Source organism: Cloeon dipterum, chromosome 3, assembly GCF_949628265.1.
Source record: "Cloeon dipterum chromosome 3, ieCloDipt1.1, whole genome shotgun sequence".
Lineage (NCBI taxonomy): Eukaryota > Metazoa > Arthropoda > Insecta > Ephemeroptera > Baetidae > Cloeon > Cloeon dipterum.
Window position 1 is genome coordinate 309,946 of NC_088788.1, and position 19,604 is coordinate 329,549.

The following is a 19,604-nucleotide window of genomic DNA, read 5'->3' on the forward strand; positions in this document are numbered from 1 at the left end:
CGCACTGCTCTGCCACCTGCGAGGACTTTGTCGAGATGACCCGACACGCAGAAATACACCAGTCCGGGCGTGAACTTGACGACGCTCCACTAGCACGAGACTCTGAAAACAGAGCAGAGGAACTCATTCACATTGGCACCGAATCCAGAAAGGAAAATACTTTTTTTAAATAAAAAATAATGAATTTGACCATTAGATTCCTTGTTTTCTTATGTTTTGAATATTCCAGTAAATAATTCTGATGTGGTTCCGTAAGACACACAAAGCTTACCAAGATTTGAAGCAAACAGCGTCACGCCAACAATTGAACATATTGAATAAGGGTGTTAAAATAATGATTTGGCTCCAGAAGAAAACTTAAAAATAGATATTTGGGACGCATAAAATATGACCAAATAATTTCACTACAATAAATATTCGATTCTATGTAGAGGTCTCGGCCGGCCGCCAAATTTGAGTCACTTAAAGCCAGCCGCCGGCTTCAAAGCCCCAAAAAAATTGAAATTTTAAAAATGGGTACTTTTCGTGAGAAAATATTTGTAATGATCTTTTCCGAACTTCAGTTTCAAACCAGAAATTGAAGAAATACCTTCCGTTCCATAAGAAAACAGCCTGAAAAATATGCAAACTTTCATGAAGAAATTTGTGCGTCAACCCTCTAGGGTTCGCCAATTTAGCATTGCGCAAAAAACCTCCATTTCTCCGAATGGAACCAAATTTATATTTCGCGCCATGAGAGGTCGTTTCAATTTTAGTTATCACGAGCGTCAGCAGACGCTAAATTTTGAGCGCGCAGTTTGTGTAGAGAGCGATTCCAAACTTACCATTTCGCCCCTGGTGCACGCTGTAGCAGATCGCTGCATCGATTGTTAATTAAAGCAGAGGCAACATAAGCCTATAAATAAATATATTCCGACTGGATTACTAGCAAGTTACAGCTGCGAAAATCTATTTTGGCTCAACGAAATACCGCTGATATTAGAGAAATCCTTTTCAGTGTTGCGCGAAAGCTACTTCTAAAAAGTCTTTTAAAAAAACTGCTTGGTTTGACTAGATCGGTTAATTAAGGTAAAACACCGCTGCATTACTTTGATCCTCCTGATTATTTCCTCCCTTCGGCTGCGCTGCTTTTTCTCCTTTCTCCGCTAAAACAAGACAGAACACAAAATAATCGATTAAATTCGTTGAAGATACCAATAGATAGCAATAATTTTAGATTTGAAGGAAATCGTTTGTTAAATAATGGAAATCCTTGATTTTTGACGAGGGAACCCTGGGCTGGAAACTGGAAGCGCTCCCCTATCCTCAAACTTACCTCAAAGCTAGTAGACGCTTTATTAAATAAAATTACCATGAATAATTTCAGAGTTGCGAAACCACACAATATGGCGCCTAATAAGTTATTCAATGCTTATTTTTTCCCCAATATTTCGTTTGGTTTGGCCTGGGCCTTGCCCCGGCGTCACGAGGTTGGTTGGTAATGCACAGGCACAAAGCGGTTATCTTCGTAGTCTTGAGAAATTCGCTGAGGAGTGTCCCTCTTTGCCTATTTTGGAAGGCCCTATTAATTGTTTTAACTATTAGACTTACTTTGGCTGCCACGACATTTCAATCAAGGAATAGGCACAGAATCCAGAAAAGCAAAAAAAGTCATCTTGTAAAATTTAAGAAAAATACTGACCGTCAGATTAATAATACACAAGCTCAGCTAGAATTAACGCCAACAGCTTGCGTGGGCTGGCGTTCACTTAAAATGCCAAGAATTCAAAAGGTCGCAGCACAAAAAAATTCCAGAAAGTAATTTAATAAAAATAAATGTTCGATATTACGTTGAGGTCTCAGCCAGCCTGGCTCCGCCGCGCCGGCCGCCAGAGTCAAAATTTTAAAATATTCATGGTAACAAAATGTCTTGCATTAATAACCACAATGAAACCGCGCCAGCCGCAGAACCGAGGCCAGCCTGAATAATTATATTCCGACTGGAGAGTATTTCTTTCGCTTTTTCGGGAGAGCACTTTTGTTTAAACGCGCCCGATTTGAGCTGAAAGGGTTTCCCTGGCTCACCTTCTGGATTTTGGATTTCAGCAGCTTCCTCTGCATCGCTGCTCAGTGTGAAAAGTGGAAGGAGACACCTGTGAACACTTTTTTTTCTCGTTAAACGAAACACAAAATAGCAAAAAGCGATTATCATTAATAAAAATAAAATTAAATAGAAAATAAAACTTCATCAAAGAGGAATTGCTGTGAATTTCCCCGCAAAATCCTTTGCTGCCAAATGAGGCTCAACAAGTCGAATTGAGAAGTACAAAAAAATTTTGAGAGCTAACAAGAATGTCCAACTGAATGCCCAACATTGTTTGTCGGACACGAACCTGACAAACAGGTGTGACCATGACAATACTTGCCACCGAACATCTTCGTCGTCTGCTTCACTGCATCGTTTCTGTATGATTGCACTCTTTTTTGGAACTTTGGAGGCCTATGCAAAAATCTTACTAAATAGCAAAGATGACTAACCATTACCAAACTACGCAGAAAGATGTGAATTGCATTTAGATTAGATTTTAAAGCAAGTCATTTAAGGGATTGTGCATGTAAATATATAACAGACGAATCGAATGCATTGATTATGCACATAAAACTAATCCTTGTTGTCTTAAAGTATGTACACACTTTTGTATACGTAAAAAGTACCTAGTGCACCCCTAAAATACATACCAAAATAAAAGACTTTTAAAAATTAAGGCGCAGTCACGATTCAGGATATGATTGGTGCGTACAAGACTAAGATTTCGACAATTTCCCGGCAAGCAGCGAATGTACATGAATTTTTTAAATTGTCTAGAACAGATTTGATTAAAACCTGGGTCACGTACGTAAATAAATAACAATATCCTGACCGCATGTCTTCCTTCCTCAAAAGGAGTTTTTCCATATTTTGGTTCGATGCCGGCTAATACATACTACAATACTACATATAAGAGGCAGGTGGCTGGCAAGGGGACTCGTCTTCCTTTTTACAAACTTGAACCAAATCAATGCACCCTGAATTCAATACGCAGAAATGTAGACACAAATTTCTAGCATTGACTTAAAGGTCGTGTGTAGATAGAAAAGAAAAATCTGTTCTGACCTTTGTTTTGTAGGTTTGTTTGCAGCCGTTACACGGGACTGGACCATCGTCCCAGTAGCCGGCACCAGAAAGGGACGCTTCAGGTTTCAACCTCGACGTCATGAAAGCAGTCCCGCGAGCCTGGTTCCAAACTGGGCATCGTCATCTCGCTCAAATTCGACGTCTCACATGAGGGTCCTGTGATGCAATGCACTGCAAGTCAGGGGTGAGAAAATGTCACTGCGCTGCAGTGAGAAAATCTCACCCCACCGCATGTCACTGCTGTTACGTGTGAAAACAACTCCCCTTTGAATCCCCAAGAATAGTGGCATGCGGTGTGATGAGATATTCTTAATGCAGCGCATTGACATTTTCTCACCCCTGACTTGCAGTGTGGGGATTGGGAAATAAACAGAAGGAATTTAAGGGAAAAAGTTAACAGCAGGGTATTCCCACTCGCGCCACAGGCACGAGCAGGATCCCTCTGCTGGGAATTAAAAGGAAAGGGAATTTAAAGGAAAAGGAATTTACAGGAAAAAGGAAAAGGTTAATAGCAGGGTATTCCCACTCGCGCCACAGGCACGGCCAGGATCCCACTACTGGGAATTAAAAGGAAAAGGAATTGAAAGGAAAATGGAAAAGGTTAACAGCAGGGTATTCCCAGCCGCACCACAGGCACGGCCAGGATCCCACTACTGGGAATTAAAAGGAAAAGGAATTGAAAGGAAAATGGAAAAGGTTAACAGCAGGGTATTCCCAGCCGCACCACAGGCACGGCCAGGATCCCACTACTGGGAATTAAAAGGAAAAGGAATTTCAAGGAAAAAGGAAAAGGTTAACAGCAGGGTATTCCCAGCCGCACCACAGGCACGGCCAGGATCCCACTACTGGGAATTAAAAGGAAAAGGAATTGAAAGGAAAATGGAAAAGGTTAACAGCAGGGTATTCCCAGCCGCACCACAGGCACGGCCAGGATCCCACTACTGGGAATTAAAAGGGAAAGGAATTTAAAGGAAAAAGGAAAAGGTTAACAGCAGGGTATTCCCAGCCGCACCACAGGCACGGCCAGGATCCCACTACTGGGAATTAAAAGGAAAAGGAATTGAAAGGAAAATGGAAAAGGTTAACAGCAGGGTATTCCCAGCCGCACCACAGGCACGGCCAGGATCCCACTACTGGGAATTAAAAGGAAAAGGAATTTAAAGGAAAATGGAAAAGGTTAACAGCAGGGTATTCCCAGCCGCACCACAGGCACGGCCAGGATCCCACTACTGGGAATTAAAAGGAAAAGGAATTTAAAGGAAAATGGAAAAGGTTAACAGCAGGGTATTCCCAGCCGCACCACAGGCACGGCCAGGATCCCACTACTGGGAATTAAAAGGAAAAGGAATTGAAAGGAAAATGGAAAAGGTTAACAGCAGGGTGTTCCCAGCCGCACCACAGGCACGGCCAGGATCCCACTACTGGGAATTAAAAGGGAAAGGAATTTAAAGGAAAAAGGAAAAGGTTAACAGCAGGGTATTCCCAGCCGCACCACAGGCACGGCCAGGATCCCACTACTGGGAATTAAAAGGAAAAGGAATTGAAAGGAAAATGGAAAAGGTTAACAGCAGGGTATTCCCAGCCGCACCACAGGCACGGCCAGGATCCCACTACTGGGAATTAAAAGGAAAAGGAATTGAAAGGAAAATGGAAAAGGTTAACAGCAGGGTATTCCCAGCCGCACCACAGGCACGGCCAGGATCCCACTACTGGGAATTAAAAGGGAAAGGAATTTAAAGGAAAAAGGAAAAGGTTAACAGCAGGGTATTCCCAGCCGCACCACAGGCACGGCCAGGATCCCACTACTGGGAATTAAAAGGAAAAGGAATTGAAAGGAAAATGGAAAAGGTTAACAGCAGGGTATTCCCAGCCGCACCACAGGCACGGCCAGGATCCCACTACTGGGAATTAAAAGGAAAAGGAATTTAAAGGAAAATGGAAAAGGTTAACAGCAGGGTATTCCCAGCCGCACCACAGGCACGGCCAGGATCCCACTACTGGGAATTAAAAGGAAAAGGAATTTAAAGGAAAATGGAAAAGGTTAACAGCAGGGTATTCCCAGCCGCACCACAGGCACGGCCAGGATCCCACTACTGGGAATTAAAAGGAAAAGGAATTGAAAGGAAAATGGAAAAGGTTAACAGCAGGGTGTTCCCAGCCGCACCACAGGCACGGCCAGGATCCCACTACTGGGAATTAAAAGGGAAAGGAATTTAAAGGAAAAAGGAAAAGGTTAACAGCAGGGTATTCCCAGCCGCACCACAGGCACGGCCAGGATCCCACTACTGGGAATTAAAAGGAAAAGGAATTGAAAGGAAAATGGAAAAGGTTAACAGCAGGGTATTCCCAGCCGCACCACAGGCACGGCCAGGATCCCACTACTGGGAATTAAAAGGGAAAGGAATTTAAAGGAAAAAGGAAAAGGTTAACAGCAGGGTATTCCCAGCCGCACCACAGGCACGGCCAGGATCCCACTACTGGGAATTAAAAGGAAAAGGAATTGAAAGGAAAATGGAAAAGGTTAACAGCAGGGTATTCCCAGCCGCACCACAGGCACGGCCAGGATCCCACTACTGGGAATTAAAAGGAAAAGGAATTGAAAGGAAAAAGGAAAAGGTTAACAGCAGGGTATTCCCAGCCGCGCCACAGGCACGGCCAGGATCCCACTACTGGGAATTAAAAGGAAAAGGAATTTCAAGGAAAAAGGAAAAGGTTAACAGCAGGGTATTCCCAGCCGCACCACAGGCACGGCCAGGATCCCACTACTGGGAATTAAAAGGAAAAGGAATTGAAAGGAAAATGGAAAAGGTTAACAGCAGGGTATTCCCAGCCGCACCACAGGCACGGCCAGGATCCCACTACTGGGAATTAAAAGGGAAAGGAATTTAAAGGAAAAAGGAAAAGGTTAACAGCAGGGTATTCCCAGCCGCACCACAGGCACGGCCAGGATCCCACTACTGGGAATTAAAAGGAAAAGGAATTGAAAGGAAAATGGAAAAGGTTAACATCAGGGTATTCCCAGCCGCACCACAGGCACGGCCAGGATCCCTCTGCTGGGAATTAAAAGGAAAGGGAATTTAAAGGAAAAGGAATTTACAGGAAAAAGGAAAAGGTTAATAGCAGGGTATTCCCACTCGCGCTACAGGCACGAGTTAGATCCCACTGCTGGGAATTAAATGGAAAGGAATTTAAAGGAAAAAGGAAAAGCTAACAGCAGGGTATTCCCACTCGCGCCACTGGCACGGGCGGGGCCGCCCTGCTGAGAAAATTAAAGAAAAAGAAATTGGACTCACCCTAAATGTGCCCGTGGTCCTCGATCGTCGGCTGGTGGTCGCTGGCCCCTCAATCATTGCTGCAGACAAGTACCGCGCACGTCATCCTACCGTCACTGCCAGTTAAAGACTAATGAGTGTTAAGGAGAGTAAAGGTACCTTTACTCTCCTTAATGAGTGTGAGAGTAGGAGCAGCGAAGCAACAGCAAGACACCAAAACAGGGGAAGGAGTGGGGGCAATCGTTGCTTGTTTAATGGTTGATCGCTCCCCACTCCTTCCCCTCTTTTGGTGATTCTGGCTGCTTCTCCTTAAGTGCCACCGCTAGCTACGCATGCGCACATGTGCCGTCTGGCTCCGCCTCCTACTTCACATGCACAACGTTTGGCTTTTAGCCCGCGAAATACGCTTGCCTGCAATCACGCGCTCCGCGATTCAAAGCCAATTTATTAAAATTTTACATATATTTAGTTTTTTTAAACTATCGGCAGGACCAATAAACACGAATAAAATTTTTCGATCAAATATTTCGTCCTGGTCCCGGTCAAATTGCGCCACGTTCATCAAACTCCCGCATTTTCATTGTCGAATTGATTGTTGACCTTGTCACTCAACAAGGGAATTCGCGTTTGGTTGATGAAAGTTGCGCAATTTTACCTAAACCAGAACGATTTAGTTAATTTTGCGATTCCTTTAAATTGCGGTATTTTTTACAAATTCTAATTAATTATTAATGTTTTTTAAATTCGAAGAATATAGACTAGTAAGCACAATTTTTCCGCCATCAAAGTGCTGTAAGTACATAAAGAGTTGCTCGCGATTATGTGACGAAAACGCGAGGAAATTCTTGGCCACCAGATTAAGAAATAATAAGTATTTGCACTCACCCGAAAATGTGGAAGTCGGCCGCCGGTCAGCCGAATTCCACACCATCCTTGGTAGCTATCTGGTTGTCGCTAGCCGGTCAATCATCAATCGCGGCTGCAGACCAGCACCGCGCACGTCATCCTCCCGTCACTCGACGTCGTGAACGCGAGCCTGGCGCCAAACTGGGCATCATCTTACTCAACTTCGACGTCGCACATGAGGGTCCTGTGATACAATGCACTGCAAGTCAGGGGTGAGAAAATGTCACTGCGCTGCAGTGAGAAAATCTCACCCCACCGCATGTCACTGCTGTTACGTGTGAAAACAACTCCCCTTTGAATCCCCAAGAATAGTGGCATGCGGTGTGATGAGATATTCTTAATGCAGCGCATTGACATTTTCTCACCCCTGACTTGCAGTGTGGGAAAAAGGAAAGAGCAGGGTCACACCCACAAGCGTCTAAAACACAGGCGGGCATGACCCTGCTGGAAATTAAGTTTAAAAGGGAAAATTAATTGAAAAAGGAAAAAGCAGGGCCACACCCACAAGCGTCAAAAACACAGGCGGGCATGACCCTGCTGGAAATTAAGTTAAAAGGGAAAATTAATTGAAAAATGAAAGAGCAGGGTCACACCCACAAGCGTCAAAAACACAGGTGGGCATGACCCTGCTGGAAATTAAGTTAAAAGGGAAAATTAATTGAAAAATGAAAGAGCAGGGTCACACCCACAAGCGTCGAAAACACAGGCGGGCATGACCCTGCTGGAAATTAAGTTAAAAGGGAAAATTAATTGAAAAATGAAAGAGCAGGGTCACACCCACAAGCGTCAAAAACACAGGCGGGCATGACCCTGCTGGAAATTAAGTTAAAAGGGTAAATTAATTGAAAAATGAAAGAGCAGGGTCACACCCACAAGCGTCAAAAACACAGGCGGGCATGACCCTGCTGGAAATTAAGTTTAAAAGGGAAAATTAATTGAAAAAGGAAAAAGCAGGGCCACACCCACAAGCGTCAAAAACACAGGCGGGCATGACCCTGCTGGAAATTAAGTTAAAAGGGAAAATTAATTGAAAAATGAAAGAGCAGGGTCACACCCACAAGCGTCGAAAACACAGGCGGGCATGACCCTGCTGGAAATTAAGTTAAAAGGGAAAATTAATTGAAAAATGAAAGAGCAGGGTCACACCCACAAGCGTCGAAAACACAGGCGGGCATGACCCTGCTGGAAATTAAGTTAAAAGGGAAAATTAATTGAAAAATGAAAGAGCAGGGTCACACCCACAAGCGTCGAAAACACAGGCGGGCATGACCCTGCTGGAAATTAAGTTAAAAGGGAAAATTAATTGAAAAATGAAAGAGCAGGGTCACACCCACAAGCGTCTAAAACACAGGCGGGCATGACCCTGCTGGAAATTAATAAGTTTAAAAGGGAAAATTAATTGAAAAAGGAAAAAGCAGGGTCACACCCACAAGCGTCGAAAACACAGGCGGGCATGACCCTGCTGGAAAACTCAGTACTGACCTTTGTTTGGTAGGTGCGTTTGCAGGCGTTGTTCTGGACTGGACCCTCATCCCAGTAGCCGGCACCAGAAAGGGACGTTTCAAGTTTCAACCTCGACGTCGTGAACGCAGAGTCCCGCGAGCCCGGCACCAACTGGACATCATCTCACTCAACCTTGACGTCTCACATGAGGGTCCTGTGTTACAATGCACTGCAAGTCAGGGGTGAGAAAATGTCAATGCGCTGCAGTGAGAAAATCTCACGCCGCTGCATGTCACTGCTGTTACGTGTAAAAACAACTCCCCTTTGAATCCCCAAGAATAGTGGCATGCGGTGTGATGAGATATTCTTAATGCAGCGCATTGACATTTTCTCACCCCTGACTTGCAGTGTGGGAAATAGGAAAGAGCAGGGTCATCCCCACAAGCGTCAAAAACGCCGGCGGGGACGTCCCTGCTGGATATTACAAAGAAAAGGGAAAATTAAGGAAAAAATGGAACAGCAAGGTCATCCCCGCAAGCGTCAGAAACGCCGGCGGGGACGTCCCTGCTGGATATTACAAAGAAAAGGGAAAATTAAGGAAAAAATGTAACAGCAGGGTCATCCCCGCAAGCGTCAGAAACGCCGGCGGGGACGTCCCTGCTGGATATTACAAAGAAAAGGGAAAATTAAGGAAAAAATGGAACAGCAAGGTCATCCCCGCAAGCGTCAGAAACGCCGGCGGGCACGTCCCTGCTGGATATTACAAAGAAAAGGGAAAATTAAGGAAAAAATGGAACAGCAGAGTCATCCCCGCAAGCGTCAGAAACGCCGGCGGGCACGTCCCTGCTGGATATTACAAATAAAAGGGAAAATTAAGGAAAAAATGGAACAGCAAGGTCATCCCCGCAAGCGTCAGAAACGCCAGCGGGCACGTCCCTGCTGGATATTACAAAGAAAAGGGAAAATTAAGGAAAAAATGGAACAGCAGGGTCATCCCCGCAAGCGTCAGAAACGCCGGCGGGCACGTCCCTGCTGGATATTACAAAGAAAAGGGAAAATTAAGGAAAAAATGGAACAGCAAGGTCATCCCCGCAAGCGTCAGAAACGCCGGCGGGCACGTCCCTGCTGGATATTACAAAGAAAAGGGAAAATTAAGGAAAAAATGGAACAGCAGGGTCATCCCCGCAAGCGTCAGAAACGCCGGCGGGCACGTCCCTGCTGGATATTACAAAGAAAAGGGAAAATTAAGGAAAAAATGGAACAGCAAGGTCATCCCCGCAAGCGTCAGAAACGCCGGCGGGCACGTCCCTGCTGGATATTACAAAGAAAAGGGAAAATTAAGGAAAAAATGGAACAGCAGAGTCATCCCCGCAAGCGTCAGAAACGCCGGCGGGCACGTCCCTGCTGGATATTACAAATAAAAGGGAAAATTAAGGAAAAAATGGAACAGCAAGGTCATCCCCGCAAGCGTCAGAAACGCCAGCGGGCACGTCCCTGCTGGATATTACAAAGAAAAGGGAAAATTAAGGAAAAAATGGAACAGCAGGGTCATCCCCGCAAGCGTCAGAAACGCCGGCGGGCACGTCCCTGCTGGATATTACAAAGAAAAGGGAAAATTAAGGAAAAAATGGAACAGCAGGGTCATCCCCGCAAGCGTCAGAAACGCCGGCGGGCACGTCCCTGCTGGATATTACAAAGAAAAGGGAAAATTAAGGAAAAAATGGAACAGCAAGGTCATCCCCGCAAGCGTCAGAAACGCCGGCGGGCACGTCCCTGCTGGATATTACAAAGAAAAGGGAAAATTAAGGAAAAAATGGAACAGCAGGGTCATCCCCGCAAGCGTCAGAAACGCCGGCGGGCACGTCCCTGCTGGATATTACAAAGAAAAGGGAAAATTAAGGAAAAAATGGAACAGCAGGGTCATCCCCGCAAGCGTCAGAAACGCCGGCGGGGACGTCCCTGCTGAATATTACAAAGAAAAGGGAAAATTAAGGAAAAAATGGAACAGCAGGGTCATCCCCGCAAGCGTCAGAAACGCCGGCGGGAACGTCCCTGCTGGATATTACAAAGAAAAGGGAAAATTAAGGAAAAAATGGAACAGCAGGGTCATCCCCGCAAGCGTCAGAAACGCCGGCGGGGACGTCCCTGCTGGATATTACAAAGAAAAGGGAAAATTAAGGAAAAAATGGAACAGCAGGGTCATCCCCGCAAGCGTCAGAAACGCCGGCGGGCACGTCCCTGCTGGATATTACAAAGAAAAGGGAAAATTAAGGAAAAAATGGAACAGCAAGGTCATCCCCGCAAGCGTCAGAAACGCCGGCGGGCACGTCCCTGCTGGATATTACAAAGAAAAGGGAAAATTAAGGAAAAAATGGAACAGCAAGGTCATCCCCGCAAGCGTCAGAAACGCCGGCGGGCACGTCCCTGCTGGATATTACAAAGAAAAGGGAAAATTAAGGAAAAAATGGAACAGCAGAGTCATCCCCGCAAGCGTCAGAAACGCCGGCGGGCACGTCCCTGCTGGATATTACAAAGAAAAGGGAAAATTAAGGAAAAAATGGAACAGCAAGGTCATCCCCGCAAGCGTCAGAAACGCCGGCGGGCACGTCCCTGCTGGATATTACAAAGAAAAGGGAAAATTAAGGAAAAAATGGAACAGCAAGGTCATCCCCGCAAGCGTCAGAAACGCCGGCGGGCACGTCCCTGCTGGATATTACAAATAAAAGGGAAAATTAAGGAAAAAATGGAACAGCAAGGTCATCCCCGCAAGCGTCAGAAACGCCGGCGGGCACGTCCCTGCTGGATATTACAAAGAAAAGGGAAAATTAAGGAAAAAATGGAACAGCAGGGTCATCCCCGCAAGCGTCAGAAACGCCGGCGGGCACGTCCCTGCTGGATATTACAAAGAAAAGGGAAAATTAAGGAAAAAATGGAACAGCAGGGTCATCCCCGCAAGCGTCAGAAACGCCGGCGGGGACGTCCCTGCTGAATATTACAAAGAAAAGGGAAAATTAAGGAAAAAATGGAACAGCAGGGTCATCCCCGCAAGCGTCAGAAACGCCGGCGGGGACGTCCCTGCTGAATATTACAAAGAAAAGGGAAAATTAAGGAAAAAATGGAACAGCAGGGTCATCCCCGCAAGCGTCAGAAACGCCGGCGGGCACGACCCTGCTGAGAAAAGAATGAAAACAGAATTTGGACTCACCCTAAATGTGGCCGTGGTCCTCTGCAGTCGCCTGGTGGTCGCTGGCTGTAAATGATGAAGCGCGGCTGCAGACCGGAACCGCGCACGACATCGTCCCGTCACTGCCAGTTACAGACTAATGAGAGTGAGAGTAGGAGAAGCGAAGCAGCAGCCAGACACCAAAAGTTGAAGGAGTGGGGGAAAAGGTAACTTGTTCGCTTCCACTCCTTCCCCTCTTTTGGTGACTCTGGCTGCTTCTCCTTAAATGCCACGCATGCGCAGTTGTTCGGTCTGGCTCCGCCTTCTATTTCACATGAACAACGTTTGGCGTTTAGCCCGCGAAATAAGCTTAGTGAAATGAAATGATATGCGTAAAATCAACGTTGTGTTTAAAATATTATTCGTACCGTAAAACTGCGCAACTTTCAACAACTAAACGCGAATTTCCCTGCTGCAAGAAAAGGGCAACAACTGATTTAACCCCGAAAATCTGCGTTTGACTTTAGTGATGCACAATTTTTCCGCGAGCAGGACGAATGGCAGGTTTAAAATGGCGGATGCACCCGAACTTCAACTCAAAAAACAAACTCAATGTCAATTCTATTATTGCCCATTTCATTCATCAAGAAAGTCGTGTTTGTTTGTTAAGAATATGATGTTCTGCGCAATTTATTTAATATCAAGACTCAATAATTAATGCTTAGTGGCTCGCGAGAATTTAGCGAAAACGCGATGAAAATCTTAGCTCCCAAAATATGATATAATGTAGTGTACTCACCGTAAATGTGACCGTGGTCCTCTATCGTCACCTGGTGGTCGCTGGCCTCTCCATCACGGCTGCAGACCAGCACCGCGCACGTCATCTTCCAGTCTTCCAGTCGTTGCCAGTAAAAGACTAATGATATAGTAGGAGAAGCGATAATAACACTCCCACAGCTTTAGGCAATCATATAAAAATTAGCCCAGATAGGACTGAAAAAATACAAATGATAAAAGTGCATGAGTTATGAAGACCACATCCGGGAAATTTTTCAGCACCACACTGATTTAACCATCTTGAAAGAGCAACCAAGTCAGAGGTAACGCTCATTCCGAATGAGATGCTTTTAATTAATGCGCGTGTAATCGCCTCTGGAAGGCAATCGACGGGTGTGTGTGTGTGTGCGATAGCTCTTTGAATGCATGAAATAGAGGGTGGACGGGGTGGTGCTATTTTTTATGAAGGCATGCAACCCGCTCGTTCCCTGTGACCGCAGCCGGTTGCATAATTAGAAAAACAATTGCTTTCAAGTTTTCAATCCGTCCATTCATTGGACAATTCTGTAGCTTTTATCAGAAAAAAATGAATGAATCTCTACATGAATGTGTTCTGATCAGACTGCTAATTAAAAATCCTCTAAATAATCGAGTTTTCAATGATGCGTCACACTTAAATGAGTAGTTGTCTTTAAATTTGAGCAATAATTGATAGCCTTTTTTAAATATCACTACATAATTGTAATAGTTTTTTTCCACTTCCAAACATTTAAGTTAGACAAAAAAATAAACAAACTCGATTATTTCAGGCACGATTTTAATGAAGCCGAACACGACAGCTCCGAGCCGGGTCAGCTGTGCACGCGGCTGGACGGCAGGGTCGACCTGAACGAGTTGCTGGAGGTCAAGTCGAGTCGAGACGGCCGGTCGAACCGAACGAATCGCCCGACGAGGAGGACTAGTTAGTATTCGGCCAAGACTGCACCTGCGGAAGGTGTGCAATTTGTCGCTCAAATCATTTGACGCTGCTATAATAACAATGCTCTCGCGAGCGATCTGATTGAAAACGCGCACACATGCTCTATGACTCGCACATTCGTGCATTGCGGGGTTGTACTCACCCCGAATTCGGGCAATCCATCTGTAGCCGTCGGCCGTGGTCCTCCGAGGCCATCCATCCACCATGCACGCTTGTCCGTTCACTCTGCCAGCTGACAGCAGACTACCAGACTAGCAGAAGCAGAAGCAGAGCTCCTAGTAGTGGCAGTAGCCTGCGCGCCTCTGTGACAGCTGACAAAGAAAGAATGTCTCGTCAGGCTCCGCCTCTTCTTGACAATCACCACGCTAAGCGTGTCTTATTGCGTCTGGCACCGTGTCCTCAAGTTCAAGTCAATTAAATACAAAATTTTGAGAATCATTTCTATGAAAATGTCGGCAAGAGTGCAAAACTTTTTTCTATAAAAAATAAAATATTTATCAGTTGACAAATATATTGCAGGCCATGTCTTCTGCTGGACGTGATTATTTTAAATAGCAACACAAAATTGGCGCCGCTCTCTGATACATTGTTACACGCTGTATTAAGGCTGATTCAATTAAATAAATTTATTTTTCCTGAGAGTTCAACTCGTTTTTTAATTTCAATAATTGTACAAATGAAACGGTGCGGTTCTTGGGTAGCGCCTTTGGGTCTGCAGGCGCGCGTCTCAGGGCAGAGGAGCAGGCTGAGGACTGTATATCTTGTCACGACAGAAGCCGGGTCCTTTTGTGGTTGGTCGAGAGAATTTTTGCTGCTCTTTCGAGCGAGCGAGAGGGTTAGATTACATGTGGTAAAGTGTCCCAACATCCAAACTGCCACCGATATATGTTTAGAATTCAGATATTTATTCGCTTAACATGCACTTAATTGACCATGTAACATGACACTATAACAAATTATTCTTAAATATGATCTCTCATCAGGATAGAGCTTGTACCACAAATTTTGTTAACTGCGTAGACAATAAAAAGGAGTTGTTTCTAATTGTTGTCACTTATTTCTTCTCGTCTCATTTATTTCCGCGATTTTGCCCTCCAGGAAGCTCTTGTTTTCGGCAGTTTCTCTCATGAGAGCAGACTTATCCTTTTCTAAGTCGCCAAAGAACGAATTTCTGCGGATAAGTCACAATAATTTTTAGCAAAATAAACAGCAAACCTCAAGTTTGGAACGCACCTATTTGAAAATCCCCAATAAAATGCGCCAAGGATAGTTCCAAATACCAGCGGATATCGGATTTTCGTCGCAAAGTCTGTTGATCGCAACATTTTGCAAACTTTAAATTCTGTAAACCTGCGTATAAATGCAAAAAGACTGTATTGGACTTGGGACTCGACTCAACGTGAGTTAAATCACATTTTTTGTAGCAATAACAGGTTACGCCCACTTATTTAACAGCTTTCGAAGTGGAATGGCGCGAATCTGGGAGTTAAATCTGAGGTCTCGAGCATTTTTGATCGTTTATAATTAAAGATAATAATAATGAACGACGTTATAAGTTGTTATTTAATTTAATATTAATTTCCTTACCTTCTTTTGTTCAACGGGGTAACGAATTTCCATCAAAAAGCCGATATTTTCTTTTCTTATGACGAAGTTTATTCATATTGGTTCATCACTTTGACAGGCACCACGAGTGCTGTTTTCCTTTTAAAGCTACCCTAAATAATTTTCTCTAGTTGCAATTTTCTTTTCTGTTTCGTTAACAGTGTATCATTTGATCTCCTTATCTGGAGTAATATGTATAATATAGTCTTTTATGGATTGCACGGAGAGTGAGTGAGTGTGTGTGTGACATAGTTACACACAGCTTTTGTGATCGATATTTTATTGTAGTTGCTATGGTTGTTTTTAAACAAAAAAGATTAGTACACCGAAAATAAGAACCTTTAATGGTGATAATTAAATAAGTAGAGCTATAGTGTATTTATATTTTACATAAATCTCTGTATATGACTTAATAGGAAATTTGTATTCTCACAACTCCCGTCATCTCGATAGAAAGTAACACGCTAAGACACCCTCGTTGAAACAACGCAAACCCTTGACTTGGATTAATTAATATAAAACATTAATCGGAGGCGGAAAAATTACCCAGAAGTTATTAAAAGCTCGCTGCGGGCAAGCAATAAATAATACCAAACAAGTGATCAATTGCTAAATTCTACCTCAGAAGTTAAAACCTCTAGACACAGATGCACACGGCTGATTAGATGCTTTCGGACGATGGGCACGAGGAAAAGTGAAAAGGAAAGGGTGGGTGGGTGGGTGGGTGGGTGGGTGGGTGGTTTAAGCCAATTTTATCAGGCTCGGATTAATCCAGAAGGAGTTTTGCCGCTTTTCGTCGGCGAGTTGTTGTTGTTGACGCTCTTGGCTGGGGTGTTTGATGTGGAGGTGCGGGCGCTTTTCACTCTCGTCCTGCCAAACAAATCAAAAGGTCAGCCGGAAACGAATCGAATTGCATGCAGTGCACATGGAACAAACTAATATTAAAGCAGCCATGATGAATGATATATCATGCTGTATGGTGAATATTTATTAAAAAATATCATGAGGTTAGTCGGTCCAAATAAAAAGGAGAAATCTCTGAGATTGTTCCATGCCATCAAAAGCTGACAAGGAAACTCCTTTAAGGATTTGACGTTCCAATTTTTTAATCTTTTAATTGAGATAAACTGTCAAGGGAGTGATAATTATTGTAGATATTATCGAATTCATTGTTGATTTTAGCCAATATAACAATATCTGTTGAACCGACGATTTCGTCAACAACTAAAACGTCAAATCTAAAGAGATTCCTTGTTAAAAAAAATCAGATGTAAATAAATTGCAAACCACGAAGAGAGAAATTGGTTGATGCATGCCCAAAGAAACACAAATTAGTTCTATAATCCAATTGAGAGTGAGACCACAGGCACCCTGATGAAGTAACCCTGCACACTTTCTTTCTTTCTTTCTTTAGTCGGCTAACGAGAAAAGCAGCGTTAAGATGTCAATAAAAGTGAGTGCTCGTTGTTTAATTGCGCATTCTAGCTAATCAAATCAGGTGGTGTCTCACTTGCTTCAAACCCTGCGAGTCCGGACAAACCTTGGTGACTCGGTCGAGTTGGGGTCGCTGCGCCGAGGTAGGCTCCGAGCGTGCGCCACCTTGTTCTCCAGGGCGCTGACGTTGCGCAGCAGGTCGCCCACGATGTTCAGCGCGGAAATGCGCGCTGACGGCGTCAGCGCTGGCGAAGCGGCACCTGCATTGTGCTGCGTGCTCACCTTCAACGGAGTCCCTGCAAATTTAAAATTACAAAATTCGTGAAATCTGTTTCAATAACATTTTCTGAATGTTTTTAAGTACTTTTTCTACAAAAAATAACAAACCGAAACAGATCGACGGTCACTCGGAAGGACCAAAAGGATCGAAAAGTCCCGCGAAAGGACCGAAAGGATTGAATTGCCCCGCGAAAGGACTGAAAGGTCACTCAAAAGGACCGAAGTGACTGAAAGGTCCCGCGAAAGGAACGAATTGCCCCGCAAAATGACTGAAAGGTCCCATGAAAGGACCGAATGGTCGAGCAAATTGTTTGGTCCTACGTGGGACCAGATGGTTCCTAATTAAATCGACGCTAAGACTATCAGTCAGATCAAACCGTAGTTTTTTGACTCGGCGTGGATCTGCGCAGAACGAACGCGCGTCGGCCAAGCTAATCCGCGCGTGACTCTTAATTAAACATGTCAAAGATGCCTGGATTTCTTGTGTGAAATCTTCAAAACTGTCGAACCGTTATCTCATTGCCATAGAGTGAAAGACTGATAGTCCGTGTGAGAGATTAAGTAGTTATATAAACGCTAAATTCAAATTTTTATATCTGATCGGGAAAAAAACGATTTTTTGAAGTGATTATTAGATTTTAAATGGGATACGTACCAGGTGATTCAATTTCATACTTGATCAGCTTGTCATGTGATTTGCTCAGTTCCAAATTCTTCTTGTTCTCAACGTCAGGCAATTCTCTCCTTTGTTCCCTCACTTTAAGCTCGTGTCGCAAATCACGAGACTCGTCCTTTAGCCTTTGAACCTGGAATCAAAAGTTTTTAATTGTTAAATCAAAACATGTTTTCAGATTGCCAGCAAAAATTTAACGCCATATCATGGAAATAAATTTGTTTAACTTATTTCTTGTGTCAGCTAATTAAAAATTCTTTGTATGTAGAACAGGAAAAGATAAGAGCGACTGACAAACAAATTGAAAAGGCTAAAGAGCGAGGATTACCATAGCCTTTAGGCTCTCTTTGTCATCTAGCTCTGACTCGATGAAGACGTTTCTCTCGATCGACAAATTGAGCCTGGTCTCGAGGTCTTCGATGGTGGCGTGCATGATCCGAGAAGACTTCTCAAACTCGTCGTTGCTCTGCTCGAGGTCCCGAATGTACTTGTGGAGTCCCTCGGCGTTGCGTCGGTGCTGCTGCAGCTCGCTGCCCAGGGTGTTTAGTTCTTGGTGGTACTCCTGCTGCATTTCCTCGTTTCGTTTCTTGAGATCTTCGTAGTCCCTCTGTAATTGGTTGTAGGCCGATTCCAGGCCGTGCAGCCGCGTCTCCGCCTGCTCGCACTGCGCTTCCAGCTCGCGTTCCAATTCGTGCGAATTTAGCTGCAACACAATAAAATTGCCACGTTAATAATTATCGATTGCTGTCCTATAAATTAAATTTCCTGACGCAATTGCACACACACACGTGTGATTGAACTTGAGTCTATTAACTATTATATAAAAATCAACTTGACATACTGCCAAATTTTAGCCTTGATCAGCCTTGCCGTTACATATTGGTGGATTACGCCCTTGAAAATTTCGAAAATATCGACCATTTCACGCGAAACAAATAACGTGTGTGCATCGGAAGGCCCGGCAGCAAGGGCGTTTGCAAACTTGCGGATTGAATGGAGTCGTGACGCATGTATACCTGAAATTCCTCGAGGTCCTCCCTGGCTTCCTTCATTCCTTGTTGGTATTGAAGAGCCAAGTGTTTCCAGTATTTGGCCTCCTCTTCGGCCGAGCCGAAATTGGGCACGTTGTCGGCCATTCAGCTGCTTTGCCAATGATTTCCGCTAAAAAACCATGGAAAGAAGTGTCGAGGGGCACTTGGAAATCGACTCCTTCCGTCCGAGCTTTCCCTGCAGATTATTATTCCGTCTCGAGGCTCGATGCGTCAACTGCCTGTGAAATCGAAAGTAAAGAACGGACTGTTAATGCGCTGTTGCCAGAGTTACGCGAAAGGGGCGGGGACACACTGGCCCATACCTAACGACACCGCGCCAATATTCAAAGTCTTAGACTTCTGGTCACTTTTTTATGAATCAAATTCTTCCGCTACAAAAAATACCAAGCGAAGAGCAGCTGGCCAGCTCTATATAAATTCTAATCCTAATATTTTTCAATCTCACAGAGCATAAAACTCATTCTCTAGTTCATGAAAAAGGCGCCTTAAGATTTAAAAATTTGAAAAATTCGCAAGCAAACAACTTTAACATTATCAGAGGACGTTAGCCGTTTTATCCAAAATCGGTTCCAAGGTCCAAAATGGCGTCAAATATGGGAAATTTCGGAAATTTCAAGCTTTTTTCCTTTTTATAAAGAATTTCGCGCGTTTTACCGTTTTTTCAGATGCAATCAGCGTATTTAACTCTTGCAGTGTGAATTAAATCACTATATTGCAGTCAAAAACTCGTCTCTTTATCCAAAATTCTTTTGTTGTCAACCAGAAAATAGTTATGAACAACAATCGAATCCAGGAAGCGGAAGATAGGGAATTTCCTGCGTCTCTAAACTTTCTTCGATACATTGGATTATTGAGAAAGGAAATTGT

General features: G+C 44.1%; 1 protein-coding gene across 2 annotated transcripts; it reads right to left on the minus strand.

Annotated features, from left to right (window-relative positions):
* Positions 1-15,327: 15,327 nt before the first annotated feature.
* nudE (Nuclear distribution protein nudE) lies at positions 15,328-18,982 on the minus strand. Of its 2 annotated transcripts, none has more exons than XM_065482725.1 (5): positions 18,702-18,982; positions 18,014-18,388; positions 17,668-17,818; positions 16,840-17,029; positions 15,328-16,169 (listed from the first exon to the last, which is right to left on the minus strand). In XM_065482725.1, exons 1-5 carry the CDS (start codon positions 18,819-18,821, stop codon positions 16,055-16,057), a joined length of 951 nt encoding a protein of 316 aa, XP_065338797.1. In that variant the 5' UTR covers positions 18,822-18,982; the 3' UTR covers positions 15,328-16,054. The 2 variants fall into 2 exon arrangements, with proteins under 2 accessions (XP_065338797.1, XP_065338798.1); XM_065482726.1 differs by having other exon boundaries at positions 16,810-17,029; positions 18,702-18,981.
* Between the last annotated feature and the right edge of the window lie 622 nt (positions 18,983-19,604).

Bases quoted from the DNA above. Each gene is read 5' to 3' on its own strand.
- nudE (XM_065482725.1), bottom strand. From the start codon at position 18,821: ATGGCCGACAACGTGCCCAATTTCGGCTCGGCCGAAGAGGAGGCCAAA. The intron at 17,030-17,667 runs GTACGTATCCCA...TTAAATTTGCAG, and splicing joins GTATGAAATTGAATCACCTG to GGACTCCGTTGAAGGTGAGC. The intron at 16,170-16,839 runs GTTTGTCCGGAC...TTTGTTTGGCAG, and splicing joins AACTCGACCGAGTCACCAAG to GACGAGAGTGAAAAGCGCCC.